Genomic DNA, 19378 nt, shown 5'->3' with positions numbered 1-19378 from the left:
CAAGAGTACGGGGTTATGTACTCTTGATACCATGCATACCAGGGCCTGTGATAGGGACCGGCGGATTCTGCTCGAAAAGGTGGCAGATTCTGCTCGAAAAGCAGGGAAATTGGCAGAACCATACAAACCTTATGGCGGGCAATTCCTCGAATTCTGCTCCATTTCTTTATCCACATACCAAACCGTGCATGAAACGTACCAGAAAAAGTACCGAACTCTGCCAATTTTTCTGCCGGCAGAATCCGCTGGACCCTAGCCTGTGAGTGTGAGTAGTAAAATACCCTATGGTATATATACCATAGGGTATATACCCTATGGTATATATACCATAGGGTATATACCCTATGGTATTTTCCTACTCCCTTCAATCAAAGTGTTCTGCCGACACGGTGCTGTAATCGTCTCTCGGTCTTTTTGCGGGAGAAGAATATCACTCAGTAGACACTGATGTATGCGGCTCATTGTAGCCTGAGATGGATACACTGAGGACTGCACCATGGCAATGGCATCCATTGCCATGATGATTGTACGGTACAATGCGAACGGGGAGCAATGCTTGAGAAGAAGTTGACCAGTCCAATCAGAGTCAATATCAATACGGTGTGGAAGACTATGCAACACAGTCACAATTTAAGTAGACCCCTAGCCGGTGTGCCATAGCCTTGAGGAGGAAGGCTGAAAAGGTCATGACAGCACCTTTCTTTTTTTTTAAATAGGTAAGGCCACACCAAGTTAATTCTATGTTTCGTGTCGGATATTTTCTGGAAAAGGCATGCGGGCGGGCGGAAAAAAACAAAAACAGAAGAAAAAACAAAACTCCATTCTATGTGTACTGACTACTGAGCCATGGTGCACACAGAATACCACTACTAAACTGTCACTTCTATCCAAAACGACAACAAGTCGTCACAGGACAGCTGGCAGACTGGGCTGGAGCCATACAGAGATTTCATGGATGGCTCCTCCTGCATTTTGACATGAGTCGAGTGGGATCCCGCTCCATCACAATCGTGGAAAATCTCGAAGTCCTTGACACCTGGAATCTCTGCTCACTTGGTGAGCAGGCCCTAGGCCTACCGCACGGCTTGGAAAAATAGAAATTTTCATCTCTCGCACCTTCTACGTACCATCGCCTGGAATGCAAGATTATCGAGAAGCTGATATTGATAACCGCTGATCTGCCATACTGGCTAGAGAATGTTCGCCAGAACAGCCATCGATTGGCTCGTCTAGGTTCTTTTTTTTCTTGTCAAGGATTCGAAAAGGTACGCGGGCGGGTGACGCGAAACATAGAAATAACTTGGTGTGGCCTAAAGTAAATAAATATCTCAAGTCACTGAATTACTCTGATGATGCCAAACGGGCCAACTAATGAATTATACTGGCAGAACGTTATTCTTTTCGCGCAGCTGAGAGCCTGTTCGGGGATGGAGGTGTTCTCAAGTAAATACAGCAATAACTTAAAAAAAACTAGAGCCACGGGAAAAACAGAAATGAGTAATAACAAGCAGCCAAACCTTACTTCAAAAAATCAATACTTGACACATGATGCTACGGATAAGTCACACATGGCCAACTATGTGTGTTATCTATCACTGATTGCATTGTAAGCAGATGGAAACGAACATTGTTAGCAACTTGTTACGCAACACCAGCAGTCTCCATGCGATTCAACCATGATACTTTCGGCTGAAATCCATTTCAAAATCAGTTTAGCTATTTCGTCAGCTGGTGTGCACACGCCAGTGCACATACTCCAGTGCGATACACTGGTGACAGGACAACGGCTCAAGCTCCCAGGGTCAGCATTTGGCAACAGAATTCCTTGATCCAGGATTGGCAACTGTATTGCCTGGCGGCAACAGCAGAGGCAGCAATGCACCGCGGCTGTTCTATCAAACTGTTGGGTCTTCACCGCAGGTAGGAGAACCGTGGCCACGCAGCACAACTACGCAGAGGTTTCCTTGTTTTCAAGCAGTGTAGAGCAGTTGTTGGACAAAGTCGGACTGTAGTGCCTGAGGCGACACTTGACCTCTGGAACACGGTTGAACACAATGCTTGCAGTGGTCATTAGCACTTGGGCGGCGAGTCCCCAGATGCGAAACGCCCTATCCCCGTGCTCAGGATCAACGTAGTTGAAGGAATGTATGAGTAGTTTTTTGGGGGCCCTGGATAACTGATAATAATAGGAGGTGTAATTTTCAGAACTGAGAAACATTTCCAGTGGTGCGCGAAACACAGCATCCACTTCTGTCCCATGAATCCGTGGTCGAAAATTCTCCGGTATGAAACCCACCACGGGCACAACAAGACTCATATCTCGTACAAGATGCGGCGGTAGCTCAGTGCAAACTTCAACCTGGTGTTTCTGCAGGCCCACCTCCTCACACGACTCTCTGAGCGCAGTAGCCACGGCGCTCTCATCCCCTTCATCATACCGCCCACCAGGCAGAGCCACTTCTCCACTGTGGTGCTTCAGCTTAGCTGAGCGTTGTGTGAGCAGCACGCTCAGTTTATTATCGGCATGGTTGAGAAACAATGGCACCAGTACTGCAGCTGGCTGGTGTGGTCTTAGGCGATCCTCAGATAACAAACGACAACGCTCGTGGTCCTCGAATCGGCGCTTCGCCACAAAACTAACGTTACTTGCGGACCTAGTGTTAGTCGCAGCCAGTGCAGGGGCAGCGAGTGTGCCTGCTGCACATATCGTTCTTTCGAATGACCTCACTGCCATTTTATATTCCTACTCGTCTCCAGGATGCACTATTTACTAGTATTCTAAAGATCTATCCGGCGAGCAACAGCTACATTGTGGTAACGACGAGAGTAAGTGCTAGTGATATACGATCCACCCGTGGTAGATCTACTCCTGGTAACACATCACTAAAAGGCAATACTCGGCAACAGCTAGTCGTCCGCAAACGAGTGCGTGTGTCCAACCTCGGTGCCCCGGTGATTGCCGAGTGATTTGTCGGAATCCTGAGCCAACTCGCCTGGCACGTGCTCCTCGAGCAGGCCAGAACTTGGCAGAAGGACTGGCCAGAGGCACTAGTTGCACTGTACGGACAGACTAGATGCAGTCGGTAGATCCTGTTGTTGTTGACCAGGGAGTTTGTAGGTCTACGACTAGTCGACTACTACCTGGCGTTGACTATTGCCAGTATTGGTCGACATATCACTACATCGTCATGTAGATCTATCAGCATAATACTCGCTATCCGAGGTGACATTACCATGATTATGGGGTGACATACATGTAGATCTAGCTATTCATCACAAAACGTAAGGATATCCGGATGCACTGTAGTGTCTACTACTGCTAGTACTACTAGGCAAGAGCACCGCCCACTGCGAGATTGAAGAAGCAATGTACTCTTGTCCTTTGAGTCTGGCTCTTGCGTCTTGGGGGAATGGTAGACAGGTGCCAAAGACAAAGGTTGCACCACGCGTGCACGGTAGACCTACCATATGCGGTATCACAGACAGTGTCGGAGACAGGTGAGAAAAAGTAGGGGTGTCTGTCATGATTTTGACTCTTGAGGGAATACATTACATTTTCGGGTCAGTTTCAGAACCAAAGCCAGGACATTAACAGTTTCGTTTCACGTTGAGTGGCAGATCCAAAAACCAACTTTATATTACTTCTGTCCGATTTGTTATCGGGCTTCGGCCAAAATGCGGCCTGCAGACTCGGGTCTGATCCTTTTCTGAATGGGCTCACGTGTCAATGTACTGCAAAGACTGTAAATACTGTAAATATACAAAATTTTGGCAGCCGGTTAATTTCGGCTATATTCGGCACCGGCCCTGAACGCCGAAATCAAAACGCTGATGAAAATTCTGACATTGGCTTTGGTGGTGTACTAGTATCAAGAGTACATAACCAAGAGTACATGTACTCCTGCTAGTATCAACCCCGTGCCGAAAATAAATCGCTGCCCAAATTGTGTATATTTAGAGTACATAGATGTAGATGCAGGAGCCGGGGGATTAGCTTGATGGCAGATAATGCCTGAGGAGTAAGTAAGACACAAGCAGCCTTTTGGACTTTCTGTCCAAGAAGTTGTAGTGTTGAATTTCTATGCATGTCCTGAGGCAGAGCGTATATTCAACAGCAGAGGAGGTGGCCATGCACTCTAAAACACCGAGTTCCACACTGATAATTATGGTCGAGCCACATGACCCAAACCTAAAAAGAAGAAAAAAGGGAGAACCGTGAGGATTTTACTACACTGCGCTCCCCACTCCCCAACAAGCTTTGGCATCATCGTGTTTGAACATGGTACATGTACTTGAAGGGGTCTGTGGGTACTCCCCTCTCCGGCCCCAGCAGTTACAAGTGAACGGAAACAAGGCAGCCCGTGTCCTTAGAAGATATGATGGAAAGTTGATGTGGATGAAACACAAGATATATGAACAGTGCTAAAACCAGCAAAATTGTTTAAAAAAATAGCAAGCCTGCAGCTGACACAGACCTATTCGGCCATGACCTGCATGGGTTGGGTTGTGTGTACGTGGAGAGACAGCAGCAAAGCAGTGACATCATCATCAGCAGCCGTGACATCATTAGCATTAGTAGCAGCAGTAGCTCAAAGGCCCATAGAACGACCAGACGGAAAACAGCAGTTGCCAGAATTTGAAAAGTAGCAAAACCGGGTCGCTTTCAATTCAGAGTCCTATGTAAAACGGAATATTGTAGTTCAACAGAATAAACTATCGTTCACATAATTATTGCAGTGGGAAACTAAAGTGAGAAGGAATACTGCAAAATATAACGTTAGAAGAAGCGATGAAGACGGAACAAGAGCAAAACACTCGAACATCTTCAACAATAAGTAAGGGAGGGGGGGGGGGAGGGGGGAGTGCATACTCACATCATGATGAGTGGAAATAGAGATAAATTAATTCTAAGATAAAGCCAGTCAGCGGGATATTTCGCTTGGAGAGCTCAACCGAGCTTCATGGCACCACCAAGTTTCGGCTTGCCAGCCCCAGCAGCTGCCGCCCGCTTGGCTTTGGCTGCTTCTTGGCGCTTGCGCTGCTCTGCACGACGCTGCTCACGGAGCGCATTCTTCTCTGCAGTAGTGGTGGCGGTGGTGGAGCTACTGGACACAGCTGCTGTGTCACTAGATGGAGATGCTGTAGCTGCAGTGGACCGAGCGGTGGGACAATCGCCATCTCCAAGGTCTCCCCAGTCGCCAGTGTCACCCCAGCCGTCATCACCCCCATTACCATCGCCAGTAGTCGTCGTCACCGCAGAAGCAGCAGCAGCCGCTGGTTTCACCATGGCCGTACCAGAGGATTTCGTTTTAGCGGCTGATTTGCTGGAAGACGTGTCTGCAAAGAGGCTTGCAGCGGTGGGCATGGAGTCATCTGTTCAAGCAGTATGACAAGAATAGATCTAATTGTTACGAGCAGTGGGCATTGCGCTGCAACCATACTGCATAATCCAGTGCTTGCCACAGCAAGCAGGAGTGGTGACAGGTCACCTCGGGACATTCTACAGTATGTATGCACCTTAAAACTTCATCTTATTTATCTAAAAAAAAAACAATGGCTTTATAAAGGAGATAACATTTGAAGCACATGTATGTTTTGCGAAAAGAGAGTTTCAGTGACTCGTTTGTTTATTATGAGACGAGTCAATGGGTCAGGTCTGGGTTAGGGTCTCGTCAAGATCTCGTAGATTGGATTCGTTTACACGAGTCCGGCCTATTTGATTGGTGGGTAGCTTTGAGATCGCACAGTCCCAACTACGGAAACATCATACCAAAACAAGAAGTATGATCTAGTACCCGTACAGTTGTACCCGTATTTCTGTTGCTGTCTCTCTGTTGCCGTCTCTCTGTTGCTCTTTCTGTTACCGCCATGTCGCCGTGACAATCAAACTGCACCTTGTTCACGAGTCACTGAACCTCCTTTTACGCATTACACAACTCCAACACGAAATGAAATCGATATCGTTTCGCGTACAAGTTCGCAACGAGTCACTGAACCTCCCTAATAACTACTGTACTAACAGAATTTCCAGGCCAGCAGAAAGGGCAAAAAGCGGGTTTACAATAGAGTGAAATTTTGGAATGGACTGACTTTTAAGCCATGGCGTTGTAATAAGTGGATCATTTCACATCTAAAATAGCTAGGAAAGGAGCGGTGTTTTGAAAGGCTATGGCTTTAAAGGCACAAATATACGGGCGATACTGTAAAGAACAGACTACTGTTGATCACACTATGCTTCATTTCCCCTCCCAGCAGCCTGATCGAGTGTACCTTGCCACAATCTGTGTCATGGAATACCGTAAAGTCGCGGATAAAAGCCGGGTTTGCATACAAGCACATCGCGGATAGAAGCCTGAAAAATCAAACGGGTCAAATGCATATAAGCCTGTCTCGCGTAGAAGCCTGGCTTCTATGCAAGCGCGGACCGGGTAGGTCAAGAGTGCATGCGCTATATACAGTGCATAGTAAAACTGCCGCCATACCGGTAGTCAGTTGTAGATCTACGCGTGTCGCGCGTATAAGCCTGGCTTCTATGCAAGCCCTGATCGGCCGATGTGCATACAAGCCTGGTTTGCATTGAAGCCTGATGCAGAAAGCGGCTTATGTGCTTATAAGCCCGGCTTTTATCCGCGACGTTACGGTATTGAGCAACGAGATTTGTGAAGAGTATAACATGTACTGTGAAAATTTATGTCCGACAAATTTGTTAGTTTGCCGATGTAACTGTTATTCGTGGAATTTAGTATTAAACCAGTCACCGTAAATTAGTTTTATAACACAAAAAAACACATACCTTTCACAAAGCCATCCATGCTGGAGCCACTTGATGTTGGCTTGCTGGCCGATAATGACATTGCGCCCTTCTTTGCCTTAGCACTGCCGCTAGCCGCACTGGTGCCTAAGCCGTCTTTCTTGGACTTTGTTGCGCCTAAACTAGCAGCAGGTTTGGTCGGCGCACTCTGAAGGACAAGAAGACAGAAAACAATTTTCAGCACACGTAGATCTACACAGCATGCCCAAGAGTAAATAAGCTCTCCAGAGTATGCAACTGAGCATATGGGGTCTCCGACGGCGAAAACTAACAAAATGATTGTGTTCAAACTTCAAAGTACATTTCGTACCACGCACAGCGTAGGTTAGCAGGCACACAGTCCAGATATCTGACATTAGCATACTGATGCCAGTCATGACACACATAAGCCGAGTGGGATTCTGTCATGGAGTGCATTTTTAACTACTCTCGCTACAAACAAGCTGGGTACAAACAAGCTGGGAACAAACAAGCTGGGTACAAACAAGCTGGGTACAAACAAGCTGGGTACAAACAAGCTGGGTACAAACAAGCTGGGTACAAACAAGCTGGGTACAAACAAGCTGGGTACAAACAAGCTGGGTACAAACAAGCTGGGTACAAACAAGCTGGGTACAAACAAGCTGGGTACAAACAAGCTGGGTACAAACAACGACGTGAATACTGGACCATGTGACATGAGTTTCCCCATAGCATGAGTTTCCCCATAGCGTGAGTTTCCCCATAGCAAGGGTATGTATAGTAGAGTTGCAAACTCTTTGGGAGCTTGGTTACTCTTAGTATGACTCTAAGTCAAGCAGCAAGAAGACATAACTAGCTGAAGGTTACCCACGAGTAAAGTATTCAGGATGAGGTACCAGCATTTGGAAATTTCTATACATGTATCGACGTGTATCCGTGTGTATCAAACAGACTTTGACAGATAATGAAAAGGGAAATGGCGGAAATACCCGTACATGAGAAAGCAAAGCAAGCAATGCTGTGTAAAATCACAGCAGCAGCAGCAGCAGCAGTGGAAGTAGCAGCAGCATTATCTCCTTACAATGCAATGTACTACAGGTAGACTCCCTCTAATTCGAATACGGTATAATTCGAACATTCCGTGTAATTCGAACTTTTTCGTCGTACCGATCTTCTGCAAGTCACTTCAAGTCAAAATCGAATGCATAATTCGAAGTACGAAAAGTGCGCCGGTTGGATAATTCGAACCCAATCTTCGTCCAGAAGAGATGTTTACAGTACATTGTCTATGTCCTTTGAACACTTATTTCGAAGTGAGATTGAGTTGCTATCCTTGTAATTCGAAGTTCATTCTTTTCTCCTTCTCTAGCCAAGAGTAGCTCAAAAATCGATCGATGGTCCGCTGCAGGATCGACTGTAGCGTTCAAGAAACCCACCTTCTCTCGAAATTTGATTCAAGCCCGTGCGAGGCAAATTGCAAAGGTTTGATTGAAGACGACTTCTTCCAGGTGGCTGACTCTCTTCGCGGATCTCGATGGCCTTTCTTGCCGCGCCAGCTCGTGCGTGGAGATGTTGGCGCACAACAACATTATTGTTGTAAATATTGTCTATGCCTATCGTCCACTTCCGTTCTTCAGAACGACGTGCTGCTATCCGACGGCCTTTCATGACGCGGATTAGGCAGCGCAGTTCTTTTCCGTTGAAATTGTTTCAGGAAAGCTGAAGTGACTGACAACTTCTTCACTAGAAAATGAAGATAATGTCAAAATGATTTTGTGTCTATCCAGTGTTTTGATGATCCGTTGTACATGACGGGTACGACCACCTATGTTTCGTTGATGCAAGTAAAAATGTGCAAAAAATATTCAGCGTGCGATTTCAAGCATTTTGACATACATATCAGTGCATGGGGCTGCATTTGGATAATTAGAAGTTCCGGATAATTAGAAGTTAGGGCCTGGCAATTTGAGGTTCGAATTAAAGGGAGTCTACCTGTAGAACAAGGTCATGCACTTAACTTACATCTATAGCTGTTCCCCAGTCAGCGTCGTCGTCATCATCACCCCAGCCATCTCCAGAGTCGCCCCATCCATCACCACCCCCAGTGGTGGTGGCAGTGGCACCGCTGCTGCCACCGGCACTACCACTCACAGTGCTGTCCGTGTTGCTATTTGCTGTTGTTGCTGCTGCTGCCGCCTTGGTAGAGGTCGCTGCTGGCTTTGACGCTTGTGATCCACCAATTCCACCCAACTTCGCTCTACTGCTGGCTGGCGGTGGCTGGTGACTGTCTGCCTTTCTTGACGCATGAGTGCTGGCGTTGCTTGTGCTTGCACCCTTTGTTGAAGTAGTCTTCTTCGCCGCGGGACTCTGCAAGGAGAAGCCAGAGGACAAGTGCACTGCCGCTGAGCTCACAACACACAGTAGTACACAGTAGTAGATATTAACAGCAAGGAGAGGACTGAAAGTCTGCACATTTTCGGCGTGTTTAAATTTCGACCTCCCAGGGCTAAAACACATTTCGGCCGCATTATAATTTCAGGCTGTACTGCTGCTGCTGCCTGTGTTCACTGTCACACTGAACACTGCGAAACAAACTTTCGGCCGCCACACGTCTTAGGTCAAAAATGGCCAGGCCGAAAATAGGCGAAAATAAACATGCACTGAATACGTGTTGACATACAGTAGGTTGTCAGGCATTACCGTACACTGCCAACAGCACACATAGCGTGCCACAACAGTCCATTCAGAAAAAGACGAGCGCTGGCCCTGGAGAGCGCCCGTGTTTGGCGAATTTGTGGTACACTGTGCAGTGCTGCGAGATTCGAAACTTGAAAAAGGGTCCAAAAAGGTACCTCAACTGGGGTTCGAACCGCAAATGTACTGTTATGCAAGTGGAGTAAACAGCCTGGATTTTCGTGGTTTTTACCCAATTCAGTGCTTTGGGGGCCAAACCTGGCCGAAATCCTATTTAGACCGGCAGCCAAATTTGAGAAATCGCTCGTATCAACAGGCGTGCTTCCTTTTTCTGCTGACAACCTGCAATTTCTACAGTGCATTGACTATACTTGTAGGAAGCTGAATCTTTTAGTTGGCCATGCTAGAGCTGTGCAGAAACAGACATACCGAGAGATTTTCTGCACTGGAATTTCACAAATCTCCGGCCATTGAAGCACCTTCTTCAAGCACTCAATACCCTGAAAGATTCAAAAATTCAAGACGTTGCCGGCTCAAACCCCACATCGGGCGACTTTTTTTTCTTTTGTTTGGAACTGAATTGCAGTGTTCTCGTGGTATTTAGCCAGTAATTTTAGCAGTATGTCAAGCCGATCGTAATTAACTTCTTCACAGAAGTAAGAAAATTCACTGAATCCCCATCAGGACCATCAATCCGGAAGCGTTTGTAAGAGCAAGCATGTTCAGGCTTTCCGTCTTCTTGCGAGAATAAAGTAAAGACAAGACAATACAAAAGAAATGTGAATTAGAGTGTCAACTGCCAGCACAAAGGATCACTAACGATCGTGGCAGTTGCGTGCATAGTCCCCTTCCCATCTAGCGTTTCTTCATTCCGATCGTTGTTGTCCGAGCAGAAAAAATGGCGTTGTTCGGGGTCACGGTGCTTGGAAGGCGTGTCTCTGAGTGCCTAACCTCCATGGCAAGAGCGGTTTCCACCTCAGATACCCTTGTTGCTGACACAGAGTGACCGAATCGGTTCAGCATTGTCACCAACTGCTGCGACCGGGTCAGATGGCGTGTCGTCATGGCCAGTGCAATGTGTTTTGGTGGCACCACTCTTCCATTGCTGGCGGCGTACACAATATCCTGGGATATAGAATCCACCAGCCTGCCCACTCTCTCGTTAACTTCTGCACGCCCGCCAACACAAGCCTCTACGTCTGGACCGCCTATGACCCACGCAAGAAAGTTGTGAAGGACGACAGGGACGCAGCGTGCAACTGACTCTTTGGTTATTTCAGTGGCATGGGGTGTGGAGGTCAGGACCGGCTCAACCTCTCTGACGGCATGCTGCACCATAATGGCGGCATGAAACAAATCCATTTCAGATGTTGCCGGCGCAGCTGACGCCATGAAGACCTCATCGTCTTCTTCTGTTCGCCCTCCGAGATCGCCAATCACAGATGTCATCAAGCCAATATAGTTCTCCTCACTGAGGTGAGCGGCAATCACCTTCTCCGGCCCCGTGACAGAGGAGCGAACGAACTTCACCCGGCCTTGGTACTGATTCAGTATCCTCGCTTTGACCAGCTCCGTTTTGTAGTTAGGGCTTGGTCTGCCGAGTGCTTCAAGCCTAGCAACGAATTTGCCGCGCAGAAACTGAATGGTGACAGCTCGTATGCAGTGGCGGATCCAGGGGGGGGGCCCAGGGGGCCTGGGCCCCCCCTTTGAAAATTTCGACCTTGGTCTAGGATTACAGTAGACTGTAGAATGAGCGCTCGAAATTACTTGGCGTGTCAAGTGGGTCACGCGTGCTGGGTACTTTTATACGTGTCCGGTCACTCCGGTACATGGTGTCACGCACCGAGCATGAGTCTGTACTAGTCAGCGCGCTGTGTACCGGTGTACAACTACTGTACGCACTGCAGTACTGCGACCTGAGGACACGGCCGTACTTCAAACATGTGAAAAACGTGCCAAAAATGCAGGGCCTGGTACATAGTGCAGCGATCGCGTTGGGCTGAAGTCCTGTATGGTGCACGGTGCTGTCGACTTCGTCCTTCCTTTTTTCTTTTTCAATTGTCAGAAACTACAAGTATACGCTCTCTAGCTCTCTACTTCGCTTGTAGCCAACGGGTTACCTTCAGATATGAGATGAAGAGGAAAGGGTCTGACATCAGGTCGTTCTTCAGTGGACCGGTAGATAAGAGAGCTCGCGTTGGAGAGCCGTCCAAAGGTCCGTCGCGGCCGCTGTCGAGTGGAAATGTTCCAGTGCAGTTTGAAAATGTCGTGAGAATGGAATAAAACTAGAAACCGGCGGATTCTGCTCGAAAAGGTGGCATATTCTGCTCGAAAAGCAGTGAAATTGGCAGAATCATACAAACCTTATGGCGGGCAATTCCTCGAATTCTGCTCCATACTATAGTATTTTTATCCACATACCAAACATCCATGAAACTTACCAGAAAAAGTACCGAATTCTGTCAATTTTTCTGCCGGCAGAATCCGCCGGACCCTAAAAACAACTGCTCTTCACAGCTTCAGGACTTTGTTGTTGTTGTATTTGTTGTTTTGTTTGGGGGGGGGGGGGGGGCGGATACCTTGGGCCCCCTCTTCGGCCAAGTCCTGGATCCGCCACTGGTATGCCTCCTCTCCCATCTCGCTGCAAGATCTCGTTGTCGATGACATCAGCGACAACATCGAAGGCCTGCTGGTATATCGATGCAGTCTCAGATCGCTCCCGGCTCGACTGTGTAGTACAGAGGGTGAACTTGGCATAGCACGAGCGATGGTATACAGTATCGGTAGCGATACAATCCGGATTACTCTGGACCTCCAGGAGTATGCGGGCATCTTCCTTCTCCAACGCAGCGTCCAGAATCCTCTGCGCTGCGTCAAAGCTCTCGCACACTGACAGCTTTTCAGCTGGCTTCCCTCGCTTCCGCTTGCTCTGTTGTTGGCAGTACAAACACAGCTCTTTCCGTGTTGGCTGTGGCGCTGTGCTACGTGTACATGGCCTTTTCGGAGGTAGTGGCTGATCATCCTCATCTGAGGCTGAGGAATCAGAGCAAGAACTGTTGGCATTTGCTTGGGCTTTTGAGATTCTCTCGAGACTTTTCTTGTGCGTGTACTTCCTGTAACACTCTACATGTACAAACCCACGAGGTTCAGCATTCTCATCTGCGCAATTCTGTTGAACCAGGAAGGCACAAGTTGCATCCTGCCGTAACAATGCTGCTTTCACGATTCTCGGCCAAGACACATCTGTAACATTCCGCTGATTGGTAGCGCCAGGGCAGCAGTGGCACAAGCATCGCTCCCAAGACATACCAGCTGCAGGAACAGTGGGATACATGCAAAGGCAGTCCGGGCTGTTTGTTCAAGAGCTTCAAAACTAACAAATTTAAATTACAAATAAACTCACCGTGCTGCGTTCTCCTCATTTCCTCGTCGTGTCGGCTCGCATAAAACCAGAATGCTACTGCTGGGTGAGGGGTCCGCACAGTCCTCGTCCTCGGTGCTGCTCTCCTCACTCTCCATTCTACCTCAATACACCTGACGATAACTAAAAACTGTCGTGTGGTCGAAAGGCAAGGACAATTGTCATCTACTTCGAGTGTTGAGAATTGAATTCAAATTTTCCCGGGGGCCGGCGTCGTCATTCACATCACCTGCTCAGGTATTCAAATTTGTGCGGCTTTGAGCAGCGCATGGGGTGCGTATTGTTCGAACCTCGAAATCAAAAGTCGACGATTTCGCGAGGTTGTGCACAGCTCCGCGATGGCCAACTACGCCAGGTACAATCCCAAAGGGGCTGCCTACCAGCATACAAACTTTCAGCTTGTCAGCATAAAAAGGAAACGTAAAACAGGCTTTTGAAAATCGGCAGTCAGACTAATTCTTGTTATGGCTTGCTCTTCGGAGAAATAGACTTAAAAAACACAATCGGAAGAGCATTCCATGGGGGATTGCCAAAAAAATTGTGACGAAAACTCAAAATTTGACCCGTTTATGGCCAAAAGCTAGGATATCATCTTTTTCTGAATGGACTGTAGTCACACTACAACCAACGGGTACCAGTCACTGAGTGTGTGATGTCGGCCAAGAGGCCAACACGTGTTGTATTGGTGTACACTGTATGTACTATGTAGTACGAGAACATCACTACAATGCATCAGTGCTTCGACCACAGACAAAACAAAGACAACCATTTCAATTCATGATAAACGCGATATCGATTGCTGATGACAGCCGGCGGACATCTTACATCGAATGATCCACCAAACGATCCCCAGTCATCATCGTCGTTCCAAGCACCAGAGCCATCGCTCTCATTCCCACCGCCATCACTGTCTTTCCTCTTTGCGGAACTTCCAACATTGCTCTTTGTTGGTCCAGATGATGATGACGACGGAGCTGACTTCTTCGCCGGTGCAGATGCAGTAAAACTATCCTGGGTGTGCAAGGATTGAGCGAAGAACAAGATTGCAGAATATGATGAGCAGTCAGCCACAGGAATAGATACAGTGCCCTGTACAATGAAGTATTAAGGATAAAATCAAAGGGCATGATGGATCCACCACAGCTCTTGAGAAAAGAGGCAGATGAAGCCAAGCCCGGTTATCCAGAACCTCGGGGCGACGGCAGCATTTACAGTGCACTTTACGGTACATCCCTTTCCCCAGCCGTTTGACCTCGGATATAGAGTCAGATCTAATGTACCGATCCGTATGTCCGTTGGAGGAATATTGTACTGGAGCTTTGTTTTGCTGATCATGAAGCAGGCCGGTGATACGCACATGAGCATACATGTAGGGTAGATTGCACTCTAGAGGTAGCATGTCTGTACCTCAATGGCTTCCCAGCTTTCGTCATCGTCGTCATCCCAACCGGTATCAGCTTCAGCATGGCCTGCATAACATACATGGGGCCCACCCATCCACCCACACGTACCCCCACACACACACGCACCCACCCACACACACACACACCCACCCACCCACCCACACACACACACACACACACACACACACACACACACACACACAGACCCAAACGATGCATACAAACAAGACACTTCAAACCAGCCCAAACACCAGCATCATCACAGTGGAGAGGTAGCAATACTCCTCCAGTCAGAGTTAAACTCATTTCACTGGCCTAAAACAAAAAATAGACTAAAGAAAATTGAAATCTCCAGAGTACGAGAATGCTTTGCAGCACGAAGCACGACATCTAAAGAAATATGATTTTAACCCAACTCCATACCCACTCTTCCTTTCCAAGCAAAACAACATTGCAGATGTTGGATACAGTCCGAATAGAGCGCAACAAAGGAAGGATACACTCCGGCTACCGCATAACAATAGTTGCAATGCAACATGCTGTTCAGTGTTCACCTACCTGCAACAGAGCTGTGCGCTGCCTGCACTCTTGAAGAGTCCGCGCGTCCTTTGCCACCAGCAGTGGCTACTGGCTGTGGTGGCTTGGCCTGTGCTGTTGTGCTCGCCATGCCAGCTGATGACTGAGACTGGGCAGCAATTGGCACACCACCAGCTCCACCACCAGCAGCAGCACCACCGTCTATGGATGTGCCGTCGGACCTGTAGATCTTGGACGTCAAGGAGGTCACTGCCCAGCCAGCCCAGCTTGCCGCTGAGGCACCTGCTGCCAACCCGGAACTTCCAACACCAGCAGCTGCAGCTGTACAGGCATATGAACACATCCGCGCAAACAATGACATGCACACTGGTAAATATTCAACCCCACCCCCTTCCCCAATACACACACAAACCAAACATGAATACACAAGGTAAATAATTCATGCCCCCGCTATCCTCTAGCTTTCATTACTTCTTTTTCCCCGACCCACAACAAGCCTCTTGGTGCTAAAGATTCGCAAAAAAAGAAAGAAAGAGAAAGAAAGCAAGTAAAGGCCTTACCGCTAGCATCATCTGGTGCTGCTGCGCCACGCGTTCTTGACGACTCCTCCAGTTTCTGGATGAACACCGAGGCCCCTTCAAAGACCTACATGCATTGAGAACCACATCCAAAGCAGCAGTGCATGCCATGTTATCGGTGTCTGCTGTAGGATTTCAAACCAACTGGTTACTAGCACACGTGCACCAGCATAATTCTTGCAACCGGGTCAGAGCCGGGCAAGTTCAAGTGCGGCTACCGTACATCAGGGAGTCGGAAATATCTTACGACTCCCTGATGTACATGTACATGATTGCACAGTGTACGAATATACTTTGTCTGTGCGGGCCTGCACACGCCTGCAGCCCGTCATATCAGTGTGTACCACCTTGATGTATAAACACAAGTACTCGACATGACTCCCATCGAGTCCCAACCGGGGTCACAATGACCCGGTGTTCTTTTTCCAAACGGATTCAAGTACCCCCCCCCCCCCCTCCAACCGGATCGCTGACCCAGCTGATGTGGCTCTGGAGCAGACACTGGATCTACAAGAGAGTGACAACTTATGCAGCATCTTATTATTGTAGCTGCCAATTCCCCGGCACTAGTTTGCCTTCTCAATGATCTCGTTGATATTCAGAGAAAAGAAAAAGAAAAAAAGAAGAAGAAAAGAGAGACAATGGCTTGGCAGTGAAGGCTGGGCAGGCTTCACAAATTGCAAATCTCAGTAGACAAAAACAAAAAGAAAGAAAAAAGAATGCCGAAACCCGGGATTGAACCAGGGACCTTCAGATCTTCAGTCTGACGCTCTCCCAACTGAGCTATTTCGGCTACAATAGTTACTTGCCATCAAAGAGAATTTATCTGAGAACCCCGTAGACATGGCACTTCGTTTTGCAACAGACAGTTGAACAGCAACAAACGATAATGTGTGTGATCATGCTTATAAGCCAAAGTATGCAGCTGTTGAAAATCGGGCGCGTTCTGGTGCACATAACAGCCACTCTGACTGCCTGAGTCAACGAACTAGTACTTGATGGCATGGCACGATGTAAATACCACTCGAATTGTTGTGAACACAGCTTTCGGGTTCGGAATGCACTCACCTCTCACCACCCCGCACAATAACCACCAAGTGGCCCCGTCGGGGGCTCCCCCAAATACATACTTGCTCATCGCACACAAAGAGGCAACAAAGCACTCACCGCGTCTCTGACAGTCTTGTCCTTGTCGACCATGAGCACACACAGGGCTGGCAGCAGGCGCACGGCTAGGTCGTCGTCGGAGAAGTACGCCACGCAGGACACCATGCCGCGCAGACTGGCTAGACGTGCCGGCGGGAACGGGTCCTTGAGTGCCCGCATGAACGCCGACTGCAGCACCTTCTGACGGGTCTGGAGTAGAAAGAAAGTCATGTACAGCAGAAGGTAGTGTTTGTACGGATTTCAGTACATGTGCAGCCAATAGGATACTAACAATGTGTGCAGTGCACCCAGGGATAGGAACTTGGCACTGCACCCGGAAAATCCACCTCGTTGATATCACACAACCGCTGCATGGAAGGCAGGCAACATTGCCCAGAATGCCGGCGACCTGGGCTAGCTCGTTGGCGCATTGCAGCAAGTGTACCCAGCCGTGGCATACACAGTACCATCACTACCAGTACCAAGAACCATGCGTAACCACCGTGGTCACAGTTTTTGAACTTGGCAGGTTAATGCTTACTACAGTCCATTTCAAAACTATAGACGCGTACCTAGGCAAAAACCGTTATGCCAGCATCTATACCACATAAAATCTGTGATCACTTTGTGCATAAATTTTTCCAAATTGGGCGTCGGTTATCCAATCCTTTAGAAACTATATGAGAGTAATTGTGGAGCGATCCTGAGCAATATTCCGAAAACTATTCTCAAAAAGTTCCAGCCAAATTTGAAATATTTCAAAAACCCTACGCGTCTATAGTTTTGAAATGCACTGTAGGCAAGTGCCTACAGCAGGATCATTTTTTCCAACCACTTTAAAGTAGAGCGCAAGAACATAGAAAACATGATCATTGACGGGCTGCTCTACAATGTAAATACATATCCATGTAGAAGAACAGCACACTTGGAGTGAGTTGTGGTAGCTCGTGTGCTCAAATACACCCGGGTATAGAGATGTAAGCACAAAGAGAGAGAGAGAGAGAGAGAGAGAGAGAGAGAGAGAGAGAGAGAGAGAGAGAGAGAGAGAGAGAGAGAGAGAGAGAGAGAGAGATAGATAGAGAGAGAGATAGAGAGAGAGAGGGAGAGAGAGCGAGAGAGAGAGAGAGAGAGAGAGAGAGAGAGAGAGACTGGGGAAAAGAAAACTGTGTTGCTGTAACTCAAAGTTTCACGCACTAGCAACCATCAAACAGCACACATCCAGTCTTATAGTCGCCCACGTGCAGAACTCAGTGTTACCAGTTTCGACGTTTGTCTATGTGTAGGAGAACGGCAAAGTATCCCCCCCCCCCCCCCCCCCCCGCGCTTTCTACGCATGTCACACCTCAGCCATAGAATTGCAGTACTCACTCCACTGTTGAGGTGACGTGCTAGCTTGCCCAGGCAGATGGTGGTGTTTGTACGGATTCCAGGCTACAAGACAAAAAAAGCAAACATCACAAGCCAAATTAAGCCTCCGGAAAGTTGACAACACGATCATTTAAAATAGAATTCCATAGGCCATCATTAATCGCACTAACACGATTGCCCTGTGTACGGCCTTGGTTGTCTACATGAACATGTATTTGGTTATCTCATGCACTGCCTAAAGAGTCCAGCTCCTGAATAAGAAAACCACCAATCCCACACAAATCAGCAACAGCAGCGATAACACAACATGCTGGAAACGAAGAAGCTATGATGCCTGTGACTAGCTACTAGTTACTAGTTGCAGCAGCAGAGGCACGTGCCACTGAACATACCTGCTCATCCATTTGCAGCTTCGCAAAGTGACGCAACAATTCACCATTCATCGTTTTCTCGCTGAGCTTGGGGGCAAGCAATAGCATCGACTGACCAACGGGCAGTTGTCACATGTACACACACATGTACACACACAGGTACACACACATGTACACACACACGCACACACACACACACACACGCACACACGCACACACACACAAGCAGCAGCCGCAGCAGCCGCAGCAACCAAACCTCAGTGAGAATGTGATTCCCACTCACATTCAAATTGAAAGTAACGTATTCAGCTGCAAGCCATCACTATGCATGCAGAGCTTTGAGATCAATACTTTCATATCAATGTATTTCCAGCCGGGACGCAACAAGTGGGGACAACTGTTGGCCATGGTGCTGAGAAGTCTTCATTGAAAGCGGGCAAAACAGTCACTAGGCGGATTAGACAGAAACAAGGTTCGGGTTGCGAAAGTGAATCCAAGTACAATGCAGACACGCAGACACGCACACACACACACACACACACACACAAACACACACACATGCACACACGAACACATGCACATGCGCACACACACGCACACACACACACACACACAAACACATGCACACACGAACACATGCACATGCGCACACACACACACACACACACACACACGAACACATGAACATGCGCACACACACGCGCACACACACACACACACACACACACACACACACACACAAACACACACACACACACACGAACACATCCACATGAGCGCGCACACACACACACACACACACACACACACCTTTATCGTGTGTTCTCTCATGACGGGCACGGTGTCGTTGAATCCAAGAGCAACGTGCGGGAAGATCTTCTCGTTGACGATGTTCGGTTGCAGATGCTCTACAAATTGGTCCAGCTGCTGGAGCAGGTTAATGCGTGTGCCGCGGTCAGTCGACGAGAACAGCTTGACCACACAAGGCACAATCTGACGCTGGTAGTCATCCGACTGGAGAAGCTTGCCAAGCTGGAAAAGCGGTGCCAGCACCGCTGAGCCGGCCTCGCCAAACTCAAACGCTTGCA

The 19378-nt window shown here is 48.1% G+C and overlaps 1 protein-coding gene and 1 non-coding gene across 2 annotated transcripts; both read right to left on the bottom strand.

The window, feature by feature from the left end:
- Positions 1-4364: 4364 nt before the first annotated feature.
- LOC135805307 (N-terminal kinase-like protein) lies at positions 4365-19378 on the bottom strand (the record flags this gene model as incomplete). Its single annotated transcript, XM_065319326.1, is given in 11 exon segments — positions 4365-5373; positions 6794-6959; positions 8795-9139; positions 13713-13898; positions 14295-14356; positions 14849-15148; positions 15388-15472; positions 16573-16761; positions 17920-17982; positions 18312-18401; positions 19101-19378. Coding segments are annotated over 11 exon segments (2189 nt in total), but the record flags the coding sequence as incomplete, so codon positions are not given.
- Trnaf-gaa (transfer RNA phenylalanine (anticodon GAA)) lies at positions 16126-16198 on the bottom strand. The gene has a single exon. It is a non-coding gene; the product is annotated as a tRNA-Phe (tRNA).

Source organism: Sycon ciliatum, chromosome 1 (genome assembly GCF_964019385.1).
Source record: "Sycon ciliatum chromosome 1, ocSycCili1.1, whole genome shotgun sequence".
NCBI classification, from domain to species: domain Eukaryota; kingdom Metazoa; phylum Porifera; class Calcarea; order Leucosolenida; family Sycettidae; genus Sycon; species Sycon ciliatum.
Note: the sequence above shows the minus strand (reverse complement) of the source record. Positions and strands in the feature narration are given on the sequence as shown.